Raw genomic sequence first — 20,579 nt, forward strand, 5'->3', positions numbered from 1 at the left:
ACTAATCGCCGTTTGTGATCAGGCCTACCACCGTCTTGTAGTCAGCAAACTTGATGATGGTGTTGGAGTCGTGTGCGGCCACGCAGTCAAATCAAACTTTATTTGCCACATTTGCCGAATACAACAAGTGTAGACTTTACCGTGCAATGCTTACTTACAAGCCCTTAACCAACAGTGCAGTTCAAGGAGAAGAAAATATTTACCAAGTAGGCTAAAATAAAAAGTAACACAATAACGAGGCTATATACAGGGGCACCGGTACCGAGTCAGTGTGCAGGGGTACAGGCTAGTTGGGGTAATCTGTACATGTAGGTGGGGGCGAAGTAACTATGTATAGGTAACTATCGAACAGCGAGTAGCAGCAGTTTACAAGAGGTGMGMGGGGGGGGGGGGGGGGGTCAATGTAAATTGTCCGGTGGCGATATTTATGAATTGTTCAGCAGTAATGGCTTGGGGTAAAAGCTGTTGAGGAGCCTTTTGGTCCTAGACTTTGCGCTCCGGTACCACGGAGCAGAGAAAACAGTCTATAACTTGGGCGACTGGAGTTTCTGACAATTTTATGGGCTTTCCTCTGACACCGCCTATGATATAGGTCCTGGATGGCAGGAAGCTTGGCCCCAGTGATGTACTGGGCCGTTTGCACTACCCTCTGTAGCGCCTTACGGTCAGATACCGAGCAGTTGCCATACCAGGCAGTGATGCAACCAGTCAGGATGCTCTCGATGGTGCAGCTGTGGAACCTTTTGAGGATCTGGGGGCCCATTTCAAATCTTTTCAGTCTCCTGAGGGGGAAAAGGTTTTGTCGTGCACTCTTCACGACTGTCTTGGTATGTTTGGACCATGATAGTTCGTTGATGTGGACACCAAGGAACTTGAAACTTTCGATCCGCTCCACTACAGCTCCGTCGATGTTAATGGGGCCTTTTCCTGTAGTCCATGATCAGTTCCTTTGTCTTGCTCACATTGAGGGAGAGGTTGTTGTCCTGTCACCACACTGCCAGTTCTCTGACCTCCCCCCTATAGGCCATCTCATCGTTGTCGATGATCAGGCCTACCACTGTTGTGTCGTCAGCAAACTTAATGATGGTGTTGGAGTCGTGCTTGGCCAGGCAGTCGTGGGTGAACAGGGAATACAGGAGGGGACTAAGTACACACCACTGAGGGGCCCCAGTGTCAAGGATCAACGTGGCATACGTGTTGTCTACTCTTACCACCTGGGGGCGGCCCGTCAGGAAGTCCAGGATCCAGTTGCAGAGGGAGGTGTTTAGTCCCAGAGTCCTTATCTTAGTGATGAGCATGTCTTTTGCATGTTTGATGTCTCGTCGGAGGTCGTAGTGGGATATTTTATGTGTGTCCATGTCCCGTTCATTGTAAACAGTAATTTTAGCCTTTATCCCAGCGCGGATGTTGCTTGTATGGCATCTTTCTTGGTTGGGATACGTTGTTATAGTCACGGCGGGGAGTGATATTGTCTATGCACTTATTGATGAAGCCTGTGACTGTTGTGGTAACTCCTCAATGTTATCAAATATATCATGGAACATACCCGTCTGTACTAGTGAAACTTGTCTTGTAGCCTCGCGTCTGTTTCGTCCGAGCACTTCTGTATTGAGCGCAACAAATGGATTGATTTAATTATTTCAGTCGTCACTAAGTTAAGCCTACTACACATTTGTTTTAGGCCTACAGTTACATTAAGAAGTGTATGCATTTTACAGGCTAGGGCATCACTGATGAAATTAAATGAATAGTGCTTCGCCTTGAAATATTACAGGCTCAACTGATAGGCCTAATAACTGTTGTGCAAATGGAACTGCTACTGTGTGTACTGTGGATGATAGTGAAACTAGTTGTTGACGGTCATTTTCCATGACCACTTTTTTAATGCTTTCTGGAACCAGATTAGATCATGGAGGGCAATTTAGAGAGGGAGGGGCTTATAAAACGGAGAATTGCTTCGTCAACTTCCCCAACAACTTGTTTCCAAATTTCAACCAACGCCTCACATCGCTTCGCCGCCTCTACTTTTCCAACTTGAAAACAAAGGTGTGTTACTTCATTCAAGTTTGTTTTTTCAATTCTTTGATGTTATAATATGACTGTTAAATCTGAAATCCATAAAGAAAGAAAAGGTTAGAGAAAGGGGGAAAAAAATGTTTTGAGAATGCGGAAACGACACGTTTCATTTAAGCTGTAGTCTAATATACCTTTGTCTTTACGGTTACTTCGTAGTTAACTTAACTAATTGAATTTGGTTACGAACGATAAGCTAGAACAATAGTTACATTGTATCCTGCGCCATCTGATTTAACGGTTTGGTTGGTCATTGTTGCCTCAGCGATGGGTGTCGCAGTCTTGATTTTAAAACGTTAATTTTAAAAAAAGTCCGAATTCCTATTAGGCTCCCCAGTCAGTAATTGTTCCAATATCAATTGTTTACTCTCTTTAATTTAATAAGCCCATTTGTCACGTCAATCTTGAGGCTTTTCAGGGCTAGCGGCAGAACGAATCAATTGTACGGATCTTTGATTTCCATCGGCGGGCAGGCGCTTGCGCGTTGACATTTTTTAAAGGGTGTAATAGTAAAGAACATAGGCAGCTCGTGTGTTTCCATTTTGGGGAAGCTTACGTTTTAGCCTACCATTTCTACCGATCTGCGTGCCAGTTATGATCATTTTTATATGCGCATTTTCGTGGAACAGTTATATTTCAATAACGTTTTCATTTCTCAAAGTCATTGTCATGTGTTTAATAATAAAAATCTGAAGTAAAATGATACAAATCTTAAAGTTTAATTTCAACTATGGCGAGAGCACTAGCCTCTGCCATATGGACACATTAATGCACTGTGCTCCATTGGCGGCTAAAGAAATGAGAGCATAGAACTCCGAGATAGACTATAGGCCAGTGTAGCAGTAGGCATATCTTCCATAGTCAACTAACTAAAATGCATAGGCATAAAGCCGACAATTTAAAAACAGTGAAATATCCGGATGAAAATGCAGGTTCTTTCAATCACATTAATCTCTACTCCGCCTGTCTGCCTCCCTTTCGATCTGTCTTGATTAGTTATTGAAGTCCAACGTATTAAAATCATGACTGGGTCTGGCCCAAAGCTGTAGCTAGCGACTTTCCAATATTATATCAACTAGCCTATTCAAACTTGAGTAAAAGTAAAGATACCTTAATAGAAAATGACTCAAGTGAAAGTAACCCAATAAAATACTACTTGAGTAAAAGTATTTGGTTTTAAATATACTTAAGTATAAAAAAACAAATGTCATTGCTAAAATATACTTAAGAATCAAAAGTAAAAGTATACCCAATTTCAAGTTCCTTTATTAGGCAAACTATTCCTACCATTACAAAGTTTGGGGTCACTTAGAAATTCCCTTGTTCTTGAAAGATTTTTTTTCTTCTTCATTTAAAATAACATCAAATTGATCGGAAATACAATGTTATTAATGATTAATGTAGCTGGAAACGGCTGATTTTTTTAATGGACTATCTACATAGGCGTGGAGTCCCATTATTAGCAACCATCACTCCTGTGTTCCAATGACACATTTGTGTTAGCTAATCCAAGTTTATTATTAAAGCCTAATTGATCATTAGAAAACCATTTTGTAATTGTTAGCACAGCTGGAAACTGTTCTGATTTTAAAGAAGCAATAAAACTGTCCTTCTTTAGACTAGTTGAGTATCTGGAGCATCAGCTTTTGTGGGTTCGATTACAGGCTCAACATGGCCAGAAACAGAACAAAGCACTTTCTTCTGAAACTCATCAGTCAATGTGAGAAATTGGCAAGAAACTGAAGGTCTCGTACAACGCTGTGTACTACTCCCTTCACAGAAAGCTCTAACCAGAATATAAAGGAGTGGGCGGCCCCGGTGCACAACTGAGCTAGAGGACAAGTACATTAGAGTGTCTAGTTTGAGATATAGACACCTCACAAGTCCTCAACTGGCAGCTTCATGAGATAGTACCCGCAAAACAGTACCTGCAAAACACCAGTCTCAACAGTGAAGAGGCGACTCCGGTCTGCTGGCCTTCTAGGCAGAGTTGCAAAGGAAATGCCATATCTCAGACTGGGCAATACAGCAAACAAAGCGAGGCTGTATACAAGGGGTACCGGTACAGAGTAAATGTGCGGGGGCACCAGTTAGTCGAGGTAATATGTACATGTACAAGATTTAAAGTGACTGCATTGATAATAAACAGAGAGTAGCAGCAGTGTAAAAGCGGGGTCTGTGTAACCCTTTGATTAGCTGTTCAGGAGTCTTATGGCTTGGGGATAGAAGCCTTTTGGACCTAGACTTGGCGTTCCGGTACCGCTTGCCATGTGATAACAGAGAGAATCGTCTATGACTAGGGTGGCTGGAGTCTTTGACAATTTTTGGGGCCTTCCTCTGACACTGCCTGTTATAGAGGTCCTGGATGGCAGGAAGCTGCTAATCATTCAAAATGTAATGAGTACTTTTGCATGTCAGGGGAAAATGTATGGAGTAAAAAGTACATTATTTTCTTTAGGAATATAGTGAAGTTAAAGTAGTCCAAAATCTAAATAGTAAAGTACAGATACCAACAAAAAAAACTACGTAAGTAGTATTTTTACTTGAGTACTTTACACCACTGAACAGCAATTAAAAAATATATATATATAAGCTAATGATTCTCTGGTCATGCTCCCTGGTGAAGTATTTTGAATGATTTTATTCAGACAGGAGTAACTGTATAATTTAGGCGAAACATCAATTTACTTTGGGCAATCCAGCATCCTAAAGGTGTCCTGCATGCTTGCCAGCCGAAAAAGTTTGGAAGAGTTTGTGCATATATTATGACAACAATTTGTGGCGTTCTTGTTCGTTTTGGACTTCAGCACATTTTTTCGGCTGTTCCGGCACAACATTTTTCTGGAGGCAAACTAAAGTCGTATCCGTCTACGCGTCGTATCCGTCTACGCCCCTTCYCCCCTCCGTCTACGCCCCTTGATTGGTCAACAGTGGGATTTTTCACAATTATTTCCTTCAACGAGAGAGGACTTGTTTTCATGCACATTTTTGAATAAAAAAATACTGCATCAAACATCTTAGTCACAACTTTACATCTAAGATCTCCTTGGAAAAACGTCTAAATGAATGACTCTTAACAATGCACTGTGAACCAGCCAACTTTACTCTCCAATTCGCAAGAGGCTGAAACCAGAGATCTGTATATAATGACAAGATGCTCATGTCTCCGCCTAACAATGGGAGTATTTGTCCCAGAGGCAGGCGACAAGCTTAGGTCTGCATATAATTCCCATATAAACTCATTTTGGTTTATCCTGGACATATTTTGGCAAGTGTGATCGCTTTCGCTTTGCCTCTTCCTCTCTGCTGAAACTATATCAACGGAGAAAGCATCTGGGTGAGTGAAACAGCGCCTCCCTATATGTAGCCCATGTATCTGATGCTGCCTGGCCAGAAATAGTGTGACATGCCATACTCTTTTGGTCCAGACAGCATTAGATACAAGGTCTACACATACTGAGACAGAGGGGCGCTGTTTCGCTCGCTCGGATGCTTTAACTGAGATTGATGAATCTTTCTGTCGGCGCGCGTCTCAGTCAAATAAATGATCAATATTTTATTTGTACTGGCAAGGAGGTACGGTAGGGCGGGCCTGGCCCCCTAAGGCCTACCCATAACGCCGGCCCTGCAGGCCTTTCCAGCTCTGTGAACTAAGGTAGCCTAATCTGAAATGGGACCGATTTTTACAAACAATTAACCAAATTTAATAGCTTATGGTGGCCTCTTAATGACCTGTGTCACCCAATAGACACTGAACCCAATAGACACTGAAAAATATAAATGCCACATGCAATCATTTCTAATATTTTACTGATTTACAGTTAATATGAGGAAATCAGTCAATTTAAATAAATTCATTAAGCCCTAATCTATGGGTTTCACTTGACTGGAAATACAGATATGCATCTGTTTAGCAGAGCTAAACACACTAGGCCTAGGCGATGAAGCAACAAGTGATATCCTAAAACTCCTCCACACCATTTTGTATTTGTAATACATAATAACAATAATAATAGTAATAATTCTTTAGTCTCACTAGTTAAAATATATTTTTCTTTGTCTTGAGCCAGGGTCTTGATCCGGACTCACCATGGGTGTCGAGGGAAGAATGAAATGTGTGAAGTACCTACTCTTCTTTTTCAACTTCATCTTCTGGGTGAGTAATGCAGGTGGAGGTTTGGAATCCTGACTGGCTAGGATGTGCTGCTTCTGGCCTTTTGAGTTCTGTACATCTGGTGGCACTAATACAACCTGCATCTAGATTGATTGTGAAATGCCTCTGACACTCAGTTAACACAGCTCATGATTCATTAAGGAAGTTTCACAGTTCCTCGAACTGAAATAGTTTTAATGTGGTGTATTAGTTTGGTCCATGTGATATGCTCAAGACAAGTTAGGTAATTGGTAGGCTTACTAAGAAAAGTCCCTTTCATTAATACTGTAAATAAACATCTACAAATCTGGAAAAGGGCATGTGATTATCATGACTCTTTACAGCTGTAAAAGTTATACAAGCCTCCTCCACAACTGTCAGTTGTGATGTAGTTAGATATGCCACAAAATGAAATGTTTATGTTTGGTGTGGGACTGAGAGCAAGGTTTCTTACTTTCCATTAGCTTACCTCAGTTTCTGAGCCTCTTAATTGTTTGGCATTAAACTGTTATTGTAGTTACTTGACCCAGTTTATATGTAGCCTACAGCTGGTTATGTGTATTTTTTTTAAATCTATTTATTTCCAACTCGCCAAGACTGTCATTACTTAGTCTTGTAGTTCTCCTATTGTAAGGCCAATACGCAGGAGTCTGTCAGCTGACCCAGGACGCACACAAACTCCTATTGGAAATATAAAAAATTGTGTTAATGTTTAACTTCTAAAATTCTATTGAAAGAGGAAGTAATGACTTGAGAGGGAGGGTGGAAGTGAGTGAGTGAGCATGTGATGAATCTGAGTCTTGTGACCTGTTCAAAGTGTTATGAAAATATCATGTGACTTGTCCTTTTTTTTATGGTCTGCATTCACTGATACAAAGCCTTCATGTGAAAGTTAAGATCTCTTGACTAATCCATGAGCTATGTTGTAATAAGAGGTCAGAAACCGAATGCGCATCGCTCTGTCCCCATTTAACAAACACCCATCTATTTTTGTGACTACCTGGCCCTACCATTTTGTTTTTGAAGTATTGAAACCAAACCATATGATTATGAAGGTGACTAAGAAGGATTTAGATTACAAATAAATAAATTGTGAAGCTTTTGCGAGTGCTGCACACTAGGCTGACAGGAACATTAAGCGCCCAACATTTAAACATTTCCTTTTTATTAAATCATTATTGTGCATATAGGCTTTGACTTACTCGGAGTTAAATACAAATGAAACAAAACATGCCTTATTCGGTTGTCTACAATGCCTTTGAATTCAGTTTTAGAAACACAAGTTTGGCCAGAATCTGTGGCTTGCGGCTCGTGTGATGGTGCCTGGAGAGCAGGCCAGTAGCGGTAAATACCGCGCTTGCAGAGCCACTGGGGATGCTAAACAACCGTCAGGCCACTCTTGCCAGGCTGGGCATGGATGCAGAGTTGTTTTTGTATTTTTCTATAGTTCGGCCAAAGGTTTAGGCAAAATAACCACACCAAAACGGGAAGCGTCTTTGAACGAGGTAAAATGTCAGGCCTATTGTGCCAAAATCAATGACAGCGTATTGAATAGATAATAGAACAAACAAGAACAACTTTTAAGAGATTAGGGGTTTTGTTTATAAATACTTTGCTAGAACAACACACTTAGCTAGCTTCCCACCTCGTTCCTTTCTGTTAGCATGTGCACATAGTAAAACATCATGCTTTCTAAAAATACACGTTTCCTGATTATTTAGTTGTGGATGCTACATCACTCCCTCTCTTGGTCCTTCCTCCTTTGTAAGTCATCCTAATTTTTGCACCGCTGTGATTTATCAGTTTCTTTATGAAAATATTTAGCTAACTCCATGACAGTAGTTAAAGCAAGGGGCTATAGCAGCACACAAGTAGCCTACAAATGCATGCTGAGCTGGGCGTGTCCTGAACTCGGAAGTGTGCACTATTGGAGCGGGCGAGAAGGCCAATGCTCCAGTCTTTGGGGAAATTCGCTCCGCACTCCACTCTTCTCACATACTCTGCTACAAAGCAAACATTGGTGACCTATAAAGCTTTACCACTTGCTCTGTAATGTGAGTAGCATTTTGATCTCAAAAACTTTTTTTGAAACCTTAATTTACAAATGTAGAAAAATATAAACATGAATATTCAACATGTACAATTTTGTTTATTTGTCAAATTTTTCAATATATCGTTGAACATAATATACTGTACAGACATATCGAAGTTCAAGAGTGGGATCTCTTTGTCTTGTTCCTAGCTCCTAAGCAACTTTGCACTTTATATTTTTGTGTTATTTGCTCAGAAAGTTTTTTGCATTATTACCTATAACTTTTGGATATTAGATTTGTGGTCACTCAGCAGCATTTTGACCAGAAATACGACATTCCTAAATTGTATCCTTTATTCGTCATTGTGGCAGTTTACAGGAACTCAAGTCCTTTTGTTAACTTCTTATGGCTGGGGGGCAGTATTGAGTAGCTTGGATGAATAAGGTGCCCAGAGTAAACTGCCTGCTACTCAGGCCCAGAAGCTAAGATATGCATATTATTAGTAGATTTTGATAGAAAACACTGAAGTTTCTAAAACTGTTTGAATGATGTCTGTGAGTATAACAGAACTCATATGGCAGGCAAAAACCTGAGAAAAAATTCAACCAGGAAGTGGGAAATCAGAGGTTTGTACGTTTTCAAGTCTTTGCCTATCCAAGATAGTGTACATTTGGTCTGATTGCACTTCCTAAGGCTTCCACTAGATGTCAACCGTCTTTAGAACCTTGTTTCGGGCTTCTAGTGTGAAGGGGGAGCGAATAAGAGCTGTTTGACTAAGGGGTCTGGCAGAATGCCTTGAGCTAAGTCATGTGTGCGGCCGTGAGAGCGAGCTGCGTTCCTTTTCAGACAAAGGAATTGTCCGGTTGGAATATTATTGAAGATTTATGATAAAAACATCCTAAAGATTGATTCTATACGTCGTTTGACATGTTTCTACGAACTGTAATGGAACCTTTTGACTTTTCGTCTGGACTAAGTGCCTGCTCCTTGTGAATTTGGATTTGTGAACTAAATGCGTGAACAAAAAGGAGGTATTTGGACATAAATGATGGACTTTATCGAACAAAACAAACATTGTCGAACTGGGATTCCTGGGAGTGCATTCCAATGAAGGTCATTAAAGGTAAGTGAATATTTATAATGCTATTTCTGACTTATGACTCCACAACATGGCGGGTATCTGTATGGCTTGTTTTGGTGTCTTAGCGCTGTACTCAGATTATCGCAGGGTATGCTTTCGCTGTAAAGCTTTTTTGAAATCTGACAGCGGTTGCATTAAGGAGAAGTATATCTTTAATTCCATGTATAACACTTGTATTGTCATCAACATTTATGATGAGTATTTATGTAATTTGATGTGGCTCTCTGCACTTTCATCGGATGTTTGTTTGCGACAATGCATTTCTGAACATAACGCAACAATGTAAACTGAGATTTTTGGATATAAAAATGAACTTTATCGAACAAAACATACATGTATTGTGTAACATGAAGTCCTATGAGTGCCATCTGATGAAGATCATCAAAGGTTAGTGAATCATTTTATCTCCATTTCTGCTTTTTGTGACTAAGCGCTGACCTAACATAATCGGACACTGTAGTGGGATTAACAACAAGTTTATCTTTAAAATGGTGTATAATACTTGTATGTTTGAGGAATCTTAATTTTGAGATTTCTGTTTGAATTTGGCGCCCTGCACTTTCACTGGCTGATGTCAAATCGATCCCGTTAACGGGATTTCAGCCATAAGAAGTTAACCTGACCTAGAATACCTCCCAATCAAATGCTGACCGCATTACCTCCCGAGAGAATTCTCTTCGGTCATCGTCACAGCCGTGTATATTCCCCCTCAAGCCGATACCACGACGGCTCTTAAGAAACTACACTGAACTTTGTGCAAACTGGAAACCGCATATCCTGAGGCAGCATTTATTGTAGCTGGGAACTTTTAATAAAGCAAATCTGAAGAAAATGCGACCGAAGTTTTATCAACATCTCTCCTGCGCAACTCGCGCCTCAAACGCTCAACCATTGTTACTCTCTTTTCCGCGATGGCTACAAAGCTCTTCCCCGCCCTCCCTTCGGCAAATCAGATCACGCGTCCATTTTGCTCCTCCCGTCCTATATGCAGAAACTAAAACCGGAACTATCCGTGGTAAGGACAGTTCAACGTTGGTCTGACCAATTGGAATCTATGCTTCATGATTGTTTTGATCACGTGGACTGGGATATGTTCCAGGTTGCCTCTGATAATAACATTGACGTATACACTAACTCTGTGACTGAGTTCATCAGGAAGTGCATTGGGGATATTGTTCCCACTGACAATTTTTAAAACCTATCCAAACCATAGATTGCAGCATTCACACAAAAATGAAAGCATGAACCACCACATTTAACTACGGCAAGGTAACTGTGAACACGGACGAATACAAACAGTCCAGCTATGCCCTTCGTAAGGCAAACAGGCAAAACGTCAGTACAAAGTGGAGTCGCAATTCAGCGGCTCAGACACAATGTCTGGAGTCCCTGACACATACGATCACGCACTCTAAAGGGAAAACCAGCCACGTCACAGACACTTTGAGAGGTTAGTAAAGGATCATATCACCTCCACCTTACCTGACACCCTAGACCCACTGCAATTTGCATACTGGCCCACTAGATCCATGGAGGATGTAATCGCATTGCCTTATCCTATCTGGACAAGGGGAATACCTAGGTACCCTCAAAGCTCATCACTAAATTCTGGGCCCTGGGTCTGAACCCCGCCCTGTGCAACTTGGTCCTGGACTTCCTGACGGGCTGCACCCAGGTGTTGAAGGTAGGCAACAACACCTCTGCTACGCTGATACTCAACACAGTTCCCACAAGGGTGCGTGCTCAGTCCCTTCTGTACTCCCTGTTCACCCATGACTGCGTGGCCACGCATGTCTCTAACTCAATCATCAAGTCTGCAGACAACACAACAACGGTAGACCTGATTACCAACAATGACAAGACTGTCCACAGGGAGGAGGTGAGGGCCCTGGCGGAGTGGTGCCAGGAAAATAACATAAACAAAACGAAGGAGCTGATTGTGGACTTCAGGAGACAGCAGAGGGAGCACGTCCCATCCACATAAACAGGGCTGCAGTGACGGTGAAAAGTTTTTAATATTCCTTGGTGTATATTCTAAAATAAGTAAATATTTTCTAGAAATAGGCATGGAATAATTGATGAGACAACCCATATTCAATAATAGCTTAGGAAAATAACCCAAACTAAAAACATTTCTTTGAATTACCTTGCTTAAACCTAGTGATGCTTTGTGACATCCCTCTGGTAGTGGATCAAAACAAACCTAAAACCAACAGACAAACAAACAACCATGGGGAAACAATAGAAAAATACAGACACTGCCTTCAATTAGGCATTGATCTATACAAACAAATCGTTCTGTAATTGCAAAATGTCATCGGAATACAATATCGAATTAAACAAACATTCCAAAGGATACAGACATTGACAATCTGAAATGGTCCAGCCGCACAGACGGTGTGGTGTTGCGCCTCTTCAACCTCAGGAGGCTTAAGCAATTCGGCTTGGCCCCTAAGACCCTCAAACTTTTAGATGCCCCGTTGAGAGCATTCTTTTGGCCACTATCACCGCCTGATACGGCAACTGCACCGCCCGCAACCACAGGGCTCTCCAGAGGTCACACTGTCTGCCCTCAGGACATCTAAAGCACCCGGTGTCACAGGAAGCCAAGAAGATCAAGGACCTCAGCCATGGCCTGCCCCACCTCCCCACAACCATCTAAAAGCTGGGCCCAAGAGAATGAAAAACAGCTTTTATCTCAAGGCCATCAGTGTGTTAGTCACCATTAGCAGGCCTCCGCCCAGTACCCTGCCTAGAACTTTAGTCACTGTGACTAGTCTCCTACCACCCGGTTACTCAACCAGCACCTTAGAGGCTGCTGCCCTATGTTCATACTTTCTGAAGGCCCTTTAACTATTGCTGTACATTTACCATTCTATTCTACAGATATACTACATATTCTATCCATATACTGTCTATATGTCCCATCATTCAGTACATTCAGAAAGTATTCAGACCCCTCAACCTTTTTCCCAAAAAAATTTAACGTTAGACTATAAGTAATTTAAAAAAATCCTCTTCAATCTACACACAATACCACACAATAACAAAGCAAAAACAGGTTTTTAGAAATTTTTGCAAATGTATTAAAATTGTCAAATAAACCTTATTTACATAAGGATCCAGACCTTTTGCTATGAGACTTGAAATTGAGCTCAGGTGCATCCTGTCTCCATTGATCATCCTTGATCTTTCTTGATTGAGATTGATTGGAGTCATCTGTGGTAATTTCAATTGACTGGACATGATTTGGAAAGGCAAGTCAGAGCAAAAACCAAGCCATGAGGTCGAACGAGTTGTCTGTAGCGCTCCGAGACAGGATTGTGTTGAGGTACAGATCTGGGGATGGATACCAAAACATGTCTGCAGCATTGAAGGTCCCCAAGGACACAGTGGCCTTGTCATTATGGGTTATTGTGTGTAGATTGAGGAGCAAAAACTATTTAATCCATTTTAGAATAGGGCTGTACCGTAACAAAATGTGGGAAAAGTAAATATAATACTTTCCGAATGCACTGTATATATTAATAATCCAGACATCTGACTGCTCTTCCTAATCTTCCTCTTACATTTAACTTGGTAGATTTTTGTGTATTTTCTTTTATCGTTAGATATTATTGCACTGTTGGAGCTAGAAACATAAGCATTTTGCTACAACCACTATAACATCTGCTAAATGCGTGTATGTGACAATACGATTTGATTTCTTCTTCTCATATTCTTCTCAGGTGTTTAATGGCACACTACATTTCTTTTTACATGATAATCTTAGTGAGTATTTGTATTGCAAGGCTACAATTAATGTCATGGCCTCTTTCTTCTGCATGTTATCATTTTCATCCATCTCCACTATATAGAAACCAGGCATTGACCAATCCTATTCCTAACCCATGGCAAATATTTACATTGGTATTACCTGTGATGAAAGTACCTGAGTTTGGACCGGATGCACCTGGATAATAAAAAAAACTAGGGCAATGACTTATCACACCAGTCAGGTGATATTCCACGGAACTGACCTGCCATTGTGGGTGTAGGTTTTGCTGGGTTCTTCCTCCTGTTAACATTGGGCAATATTGTCTAGGTATTTTATCTTGATACATGACAAAGTCAGATCGGTTGTGGTTCGACCAGTTTTGCTCGACATTCTCCGAGCTGTTCCTGGAGCTACTGCACATTTATTTCCAGGACTTTTTTGAAAGGGGGAAAAAGGAAGTCTTCATAAAATCTGAGTCAAAACACCTTTATGAAACAGAAAGTGATGATATATCAACATGCTATATAACCCACATTTGACCTAGAGCCTAAACCAATCTAAACTATGGCTCAAATTAGGATCTGGTAATATAGTATATGATTTTTGTTATTTCCATAATTTCATAACTAGTAGCCTGTCCTGTCATCTCTGATTGTAACACACCAGTGAGATTAGGCCTATATTCTAATACATAAATGATCCTTGTCTCCATGTAGTACAGCCTTAATGTAATCGGTCCAGCACCTGTCACCCAATGCATACAGAGGTGTGTTTGTGTGACCCTCCTGTTTACTCAACCTACTCAGGTTGTTGGTTTATTTAAATGACTAGGGCTGGACACCATTAGCAAATAACCATTATAGTAACTGTCATTCTAGAATGAGTGTCTTAAAAAAAATCTGTAAATGACTTATTTGAATTAGGGCCCCTGTATTAGTTCATTTAAATAACTTAAACGGGAATAAGGCAGGATCTGATGTACACTTGTCTGACATTTACATATTTCTGTACAGCACTTTGACATCAGCTGATGTAAGAAGGGCTTTATAAACACATTTGATTGAAATTTGATATACACTTAAGCACTTTCTTGCCATTTAAAAGTATGACCTCATACAATACCAATTTATCATTCAGTTGTACAGACTACGAACTTGGCTGTACATGTTCGGGGTTTAGGCTAAGTACAATCCTGTGCACATTACATATTTCAAAGTGTTTGTACAACGCAACAGATATTCAATGATTTGTAGAAGCCCATGCATGCATGATGTAAATTAATATTAAATAATTTGAATGATTTAAGTGTATATTTCTGTGACCTCATCATTAAACTCTTTCTTCCATCTCTCCATTTATTTCTCTCTCTAGCTGTGTGGTCTGGCTCTGGTAGTGCTGGGTGTTTTGGTTCAGGTGGCTCTCCACAGCACCCTAGTGATCAATAATGTCTCAGCCTCATCAGCCCCCTTGGTCCTCATCGTGGTGGGGGTCATCGTCTTCTTCATCGCCTTCTTTGGCTGCTGTGGAGCCTGGAAGGAGAGCTACTGCATGGTCACCATGGTATGTACACATATAACATTACATAACATTTATGAAGGAGAGCTATTGCATGGTCACCATGGTATATTTACATAACATGACAACCTGTATTAGGGGAGGGGGCTGCTGCAAACATTAACCGCATGCATGTTTGATCTTGTTGAAAAGCAGTCTGAACCAACATTTGACAACGCTCCATACTTCTCTTTTACATCTAGGCAACCTTTTATTCCGTAGTGAATGCAGTGTTTGTTACATCCAGACAGACATAACAGATTTTGTTACCTGAATTAGAGGATTTTACAGTAGCTCAATCTAAATCCTTATTAGCCAGCAGCATACCACCCTGCATACCACTGCTGGCTTGCTTCTGAAGCTAAGCAGGGTTGGTCCTGGTCAGTCCCTGGATGGGAGACCAGGTGCTGCTGGAAGTGGTGTTGGAGGGCCAGTAGGAGGCACTCTTTCCTCTGGTCTAAACAAAGATCCCAATGCCCCAGGGCAGTGATTGGGGACACTGCTCTGTGTAGGGTGCCGTCTTTCGGATGGGACGTTAAAACGGGTGTCCTGACTCTCTCAGGTCATTAAAGATCCCATGGCACTTATCGTAAGAGTAGGGGTGTTAACCCCGGTGTCCTGGCTAAATTCCCAATCTGGCCCTCAACCATCACGGTCACCTAATAATCCCCAGTTTACAATTGGCTCATTCATCCCCCTCCTCTCCCCTGTAACTATTCCCCAGGTCGTTGCTGCAAATGAGAACGTGTTCTCAGTCAACTTACCTGGTAAAATAACGGTAAAATAAAAATAAAATAAAAAATTAATGTTCAGTTCATCAGCTTATCAATGTGTTAAGTCCTTTAATCTTAAAAAAAGAGCTAATATATACTTTTGTGTGTGTTATATATATATATATATATACATACACACACACACACACACACACACACACACACACACACAAAAAAAAAGGTATATGGACGCCCCTTCAAATTAGTGGATTCGGCTATTTTAGCCACACCCATTGCTGACGTGTATAAAATCAAGCACACAGCCATGCAATCTCCATAGACAAACATTGGCAGTAGAATGACCTTACTGAAGAAATCGGTGACTTTCAACATGGCACTGTCATAGGATGCCATCTTTCCAACAAGTCTGCCCTACTAGAGCTGCCCCGGTCAACTAAGTGCTGTTATTGTGAAGTGGAAACATCTAGGAGCAACAACGGCTCAGCCGCGACGTGGTAGGCCATGCAAGTTCACAGAAGGAGTGCTGAAGTGCATAGCGTGGAAAAATCGTCTGTCCTTGGTTGCTACACTCACTACAGACTTCCAAACTGCCTCTGGAAGCAACGTCAGCACTAGAACTGTTCGTCAGGAGCTTCATGAAATGGGTTTCCATGGCCGAGCAGCCACACATAAGCTTAAGATCACCATGCGCAATGCCAAGCGTCTGCTGGAGTGGCGTAAAGCTTGCCGCCATTGGACTCTGGCGCAGTGGAAACGCGGTCTCTGGAGGGATGAATCACACTTCACCATCTGGCAATCCGACGGACGAATCTGGGTTATGGTAGATGCCAGGAGAAGGCTACCTGACCGAATGAATAGTACCAACTGTAATTTTGGTGGAGGGATAATAGTCTGGGGTTGTTTTTAATAGTTTGGGCGAGGCCCCTTAGTTCCAGTGAAGGGAAATCATAACACTACAGCATACAATGACATTCTAGACAATTCTGTGCTTCCAACTTTGTGGCAACAGTTTGGGGAAGGCCCTTTCCTGTTTCAGCATGACAATGCCCCCGAGCACAAAGCGAGGGCCATACTTTGTCGAGATCGTGTTGAAAAACTTGACTGGCCTACACAAAGCCCTGACCTTAACCCCACTGGACACCCTGGGGATAATTTGGAACGCTGACTGTAAGCCAGGCCTAATCGCCCAACATCCGTGCCCAACTTAACAATTGTTCTTGTGGCTGAATGGAAGCAAGTCCCTGCAGCAAATGTTCCAACATCTAGTGGAAGCCTTTTCAGAAGAGTGGAGGCTGTTATAGCAGAAAAGGGGGGACCAACTCCATATTAATGCCCATGATTTTGGAATGAGAGATTTGACGAGCAGGTGTCCACGTACATTTGGTCATGTAGTGTATCTGACCTCTGCGCTAATATTTATTTTGATCATATATTTTCTCCTAAGTTTTCTATCCTTCTGGGTCTGATCATTATCACTGAGATTGGTGCTGCCATCGCTGGATATGTCTTCAGAGGCAAAGTGAGTATGCTCATGTATTTCAGGCAGCTTTTTTACACATCTGTGTCTCTACAGTAACTGCATGTACAGTCAACATAGTTAACAGGTGGAATTACTAAATTGTTTCTGTCCTCTACTTAGCTGACAGTCATTGTCCATGATGGTCTCAATGACATGGTCACCAAGTACAGCAATGGCACCGCTGAATTCAAGAAAGCCCTGGACAGCCTGCAAATTGACGTTAGTATCAACCATTACATCTAACCGAAGAAACAACTGACATGCATTTGATATTTTTAGGTGTAGTAATGTACGACACCACTTACAGTGCCTTCGTAAAGTATTCATACCCCTTGATTTATTCCACATTTTGTTACAGCCTGAATTCAAAATGCTCACCCATCTACGCACAATACCCCATAATGACATAGTGAAAACATGTCTTAAGGAATTTTAGCAAATGTATTGAAAAATTAAATGGAGAAATATCTCATTTTAAATAAGTATTCACACTAATACTTTGTTGAAGAACCTTTGGCATTGATTACAGCTGTGAGTTTCTGGCTAAGTCTCTAAGAGCTTTCCACACCTGGATCGTGCAACATTTGGCCATTTTTCTTTATTTTTATTATTTTTTAAATTCTTCAAGCCCTGTCAAATCGGTTGTTGTCCATTGCTAGACAACCATATTCTGGTCTTGCCATAGGTTTTCTAGTTGATTTAAGTCTAAATTGTAACTCGGCCACTCAGGAACATTCACTGTCTTCTTGGTAAGCAACAGTAGTGTAGATTTGGCCTTGTTTTAAATGGCTGAAAGGTGAATTAATCTCCTAGTGACTGGTGGAGAGTTGACTGAACCAGGTTTTCCTCTTGGCTTTTGCCTGCGCTTAGCTCCATTCTGTTTCTTTTTTATCCTGAAAAACTTCCCAGTCCTTAATTACAAGCATACCCATAACATGATGCAGCCACCACTATGCTTGACAATATGGAGTGGTACTCGGTAATGTATTGGATTTGCCCCAAACATGACGTTGTATTCAGGACAAAGTTAATTGCTTTGACACATTTTTTGCAGTATTATTTCAGTGCCTTATTGCAAACAGTATGCATGTTTTGGAATATTTATATTCTGTACAGGCTTCCTTTTTACTCTGTCTCAATTAGGTTACTATTGTGGAGTAACTACAATGTTGTTGATCCATCCTCTGTTTTCTCCTATCACAGCCATTAAACTCTAACTGTTTTAAAGTCACCATTGGCCTCATGGTGAAATCCCTGAGCGGTTTCCTTCCTTTTTTTCCTTCCTCTCCAGCAACTGAGTTAGAAAGGCTGCCTGTATCTTTGTAATAACTGGGTGTATTGATACACCATCCAAAGTGTAATACTTCACCATGCTCAAAGATATATTAAATGTCAGCTTTCTTTTTTCTTTTAATCTACCAATAGGTGCTCTTGTGAGGCATTGAACAACCTATGGTCTTTGTGGTTGAAATTCACTGCTCGGGGTACAGAGATGAGGGAGTCATTCAAAAATCATGTTAAACACTAATATTGCACACGTTGAGTCCATGCAACTTATGTGACTTGTTAAGCATGTTTTTACTCCTGAACTTAATTAGGCTTGCCATAACAAAGTTGTTGAATACTTATTGACTCAAGACATTCAATCTTTTTGTTTTTTATTAATTTGTTGTTTTTTTTAACATTGAAAAACATAATTCCACATTTTGATATGTAGGCCAGTGACAAATCTCAATTTAATACATTTTAAATTCAGGCTGTAACATAACAAAATGTGGAAAAAGTCCAGGGGTGTGAATACTTTCTTAAGGCACTGTATTGAGACATTTGTCATAATGTTAAGATGCATTGTGTATGTATTTTGGACTTTATTTGCTTAATTTGGCACCTCCCCATGTAACATTACTCTATCCTTTTAGTGTGAGTCTTCTATGCCATGTTTATCTTGTCTCGTCTTCTGTTGACATTATTAAGCAATATCCTGCCCTGCTTCCGGTCTGTTTTCCCCTCTAACCAACAACCTTACTACCTCATTTTGCTGTTGTCTCTTCCTCCATCTGTCTACCTGTGTCATGCTCAAACTTATTCTCACCATTCTTGCTGTTCTTCATCCAGCTGAAATGTTGTGGCGTGACTAACGCCACTGACTGGATAGGCAAGTTTGGGTCTGTTCCAAACTCTGTTCCAGACTCCTGTTGCATCAATGTCACCGCTAGCTGTGGTCAGGGGGCCATGGGGGATGCACTCAAGATACACCAGACGGTAAGGTCCAACACAGTGGTTGATTTTATGAAAATGTGAAATAAAATACCAATTCATCCAAGCAAAAATACCTCCAGAACAGTGAATGGGTCGAATGACATTTCTGTCTCGGATTGCTATGTAGGGGTGTGAAACTGTTGTAGAGAAGCTGTTGAAGAAGAACCTCATGTGGGTGATTATAGCAGCACTGGTGATCGCTTTCCTGCAGGTAGGAGCAAACACACACAACCAAGTATATACATTTGCACATACAGATGCTAGTTCAACACACACACAATTTTGCATGTTTTCTAACTGTGTTTTTGTGTGTTTTCAGATCATGGGCATCATATTCGCCTGCATGTTGATGGGGGGCATTCGCAGTGGCTACGAAGTCATGTGATCAGTTGGCCAATAGCAGAGGAGTGGCTGACAGTGCAACTGACTGTCAAGTTATGTTCAATAACTTTTTTAAATTTACTTATTCAAGATGTTAAAACACGTGCCTTTGCACTGACGCCGAATATGACTCCTGCCAAGAATATCAATGTTTAGTTATTTTTTAGAAAAGTATATTTTTTATTTAAATAGGGCAGCATTCAAGTGTTTTTGAAAGTGAAACGTTCTTAACTTTTGATCTTATGAACATATTCTACCCTAGAATGTATTTTTCATTAAAGCTATTTAATCTGTAATGTCGTTCTTCGTGGTTCCCCAATTTTAAGGACTTTTATTAAAGATTTCAGTCAATACCTTTTCAATTTAGTGTTCATTGACTGATGCCCTCTAGTGTTGTATCTGCTGTAGCTCCTCACTGGGCAGAACAGTTGACTGAATCTATGGACAAGGCTGATGTAAATAATTGGTGACAATGCTTGTAAAAATGCAATGTGCAAATCTAACTCGTTTCTTCTTCCTGTAAATAGCATTTCTCTACATTGACAAGTATTTCAGATAGTACATTTTATTTGACACCAATCACACCAGAACTGATTTCAAAACAATCTAAAGGAGTTGAACAAGTAGATAGAGTAAGAACATTAGTTTGCATATTTGGTATGAGAATCTTATTGGCAACTTCAAAACCACCCCATTTCAATTTGATTGCAGCAAGGCACATGAGGGTGTTTCCTTTTTCCCCCCAGTATTTCCAGGTAAAAAAACATTAACAGCACTGTAGCTGTGCAATTACTCGACTGTTGGTAGAAAGGTTCCACCTAAATTAAATGCATTCCTGATCAAGTAAAGCGTGCTGTCACAACTGAAACATGTTAAAGGCCTGTTGAATTGCAGTGTGTCCTTTATAGCGGGTTAAATTCCCAGGACCACATGACTAAATCGCTTTTGATTAAAGCATCTGCTGAATGGCATTCC

At 40.8% G+C, this 20,579-nt stretch overlaps 1 protein-coding gene across 1 annotated transcript; it reads left to right on the forward strand.

Annotated features, from left to right (window-relative positions):
- Window positions 1-1,946: 1,946 nt before the first annotated feature.
- Window positions 1,947-19,962, forward strand: LOC111976580 (CD63 antigen). Its single transcript, XM_024005525.2, has 8 exons — window positions 1,947-2,046; window positions 6,144-6,229; window positions 14,529-14,717; window positions 16,890-16,964; window positions 17,085-17,183; window positions 19,080-19,226; window positions 19,351-19,434; window positions 19,543-19,962. Exons 2-8 carry the CDS (start codon window positions 6,164-6,166, stop codon window positions 19,606-19,608), a joined length of 726 nt encoding a protein of 241 aa, XP_023861293.1. The 5' UTR covers window positions 1,947-2,046; window positions 6,144-6,163; the 3' UTR covers window positions 19,609-19,962.
- Window positions 19,963-20,579: the final 617 nt, after the last annotated feature.

The sequence above is a fragment of the Salvelinus sp. IW2-2015 genome, linkage group LG17 (genome assembly GCF_002910315.2).
Source record: "Salvelinus sp. IW2-2015 linkage group LG17, ASM291031v2, whole genome shotgun sequence".
Taxonomy (NCBI): Eukaryota; Metazoa; Chordata; class Actinopteri; order Salmoniformes; family Salmonidae; genus Salvelinus; species Salvelinus sp. IW2-2015.

Coding starts and splice junctions, on each gene's coding strand:
- LOC111976580 (XM_024005525.2), top strand. CDS start 6,164: ATGGGTGTCGAGGGAAGAATGAAATGTGTGAAGTACCTACTCTTCTTT. Junction 16,965..17,084: donor GATATGTCTTCAGAGGCAAA/GTGAGTATGCTC, acceptor TCCTCTACTTAG/CTGACAGTCATTGTCCATGA. Junction 19,227..19,350: donor CACTCAAGATACACCAGACG/GTAAGGTCCAAC, acceptor ATTGCTATGTAG/GGGTGTGAAACTGTTGTAGA.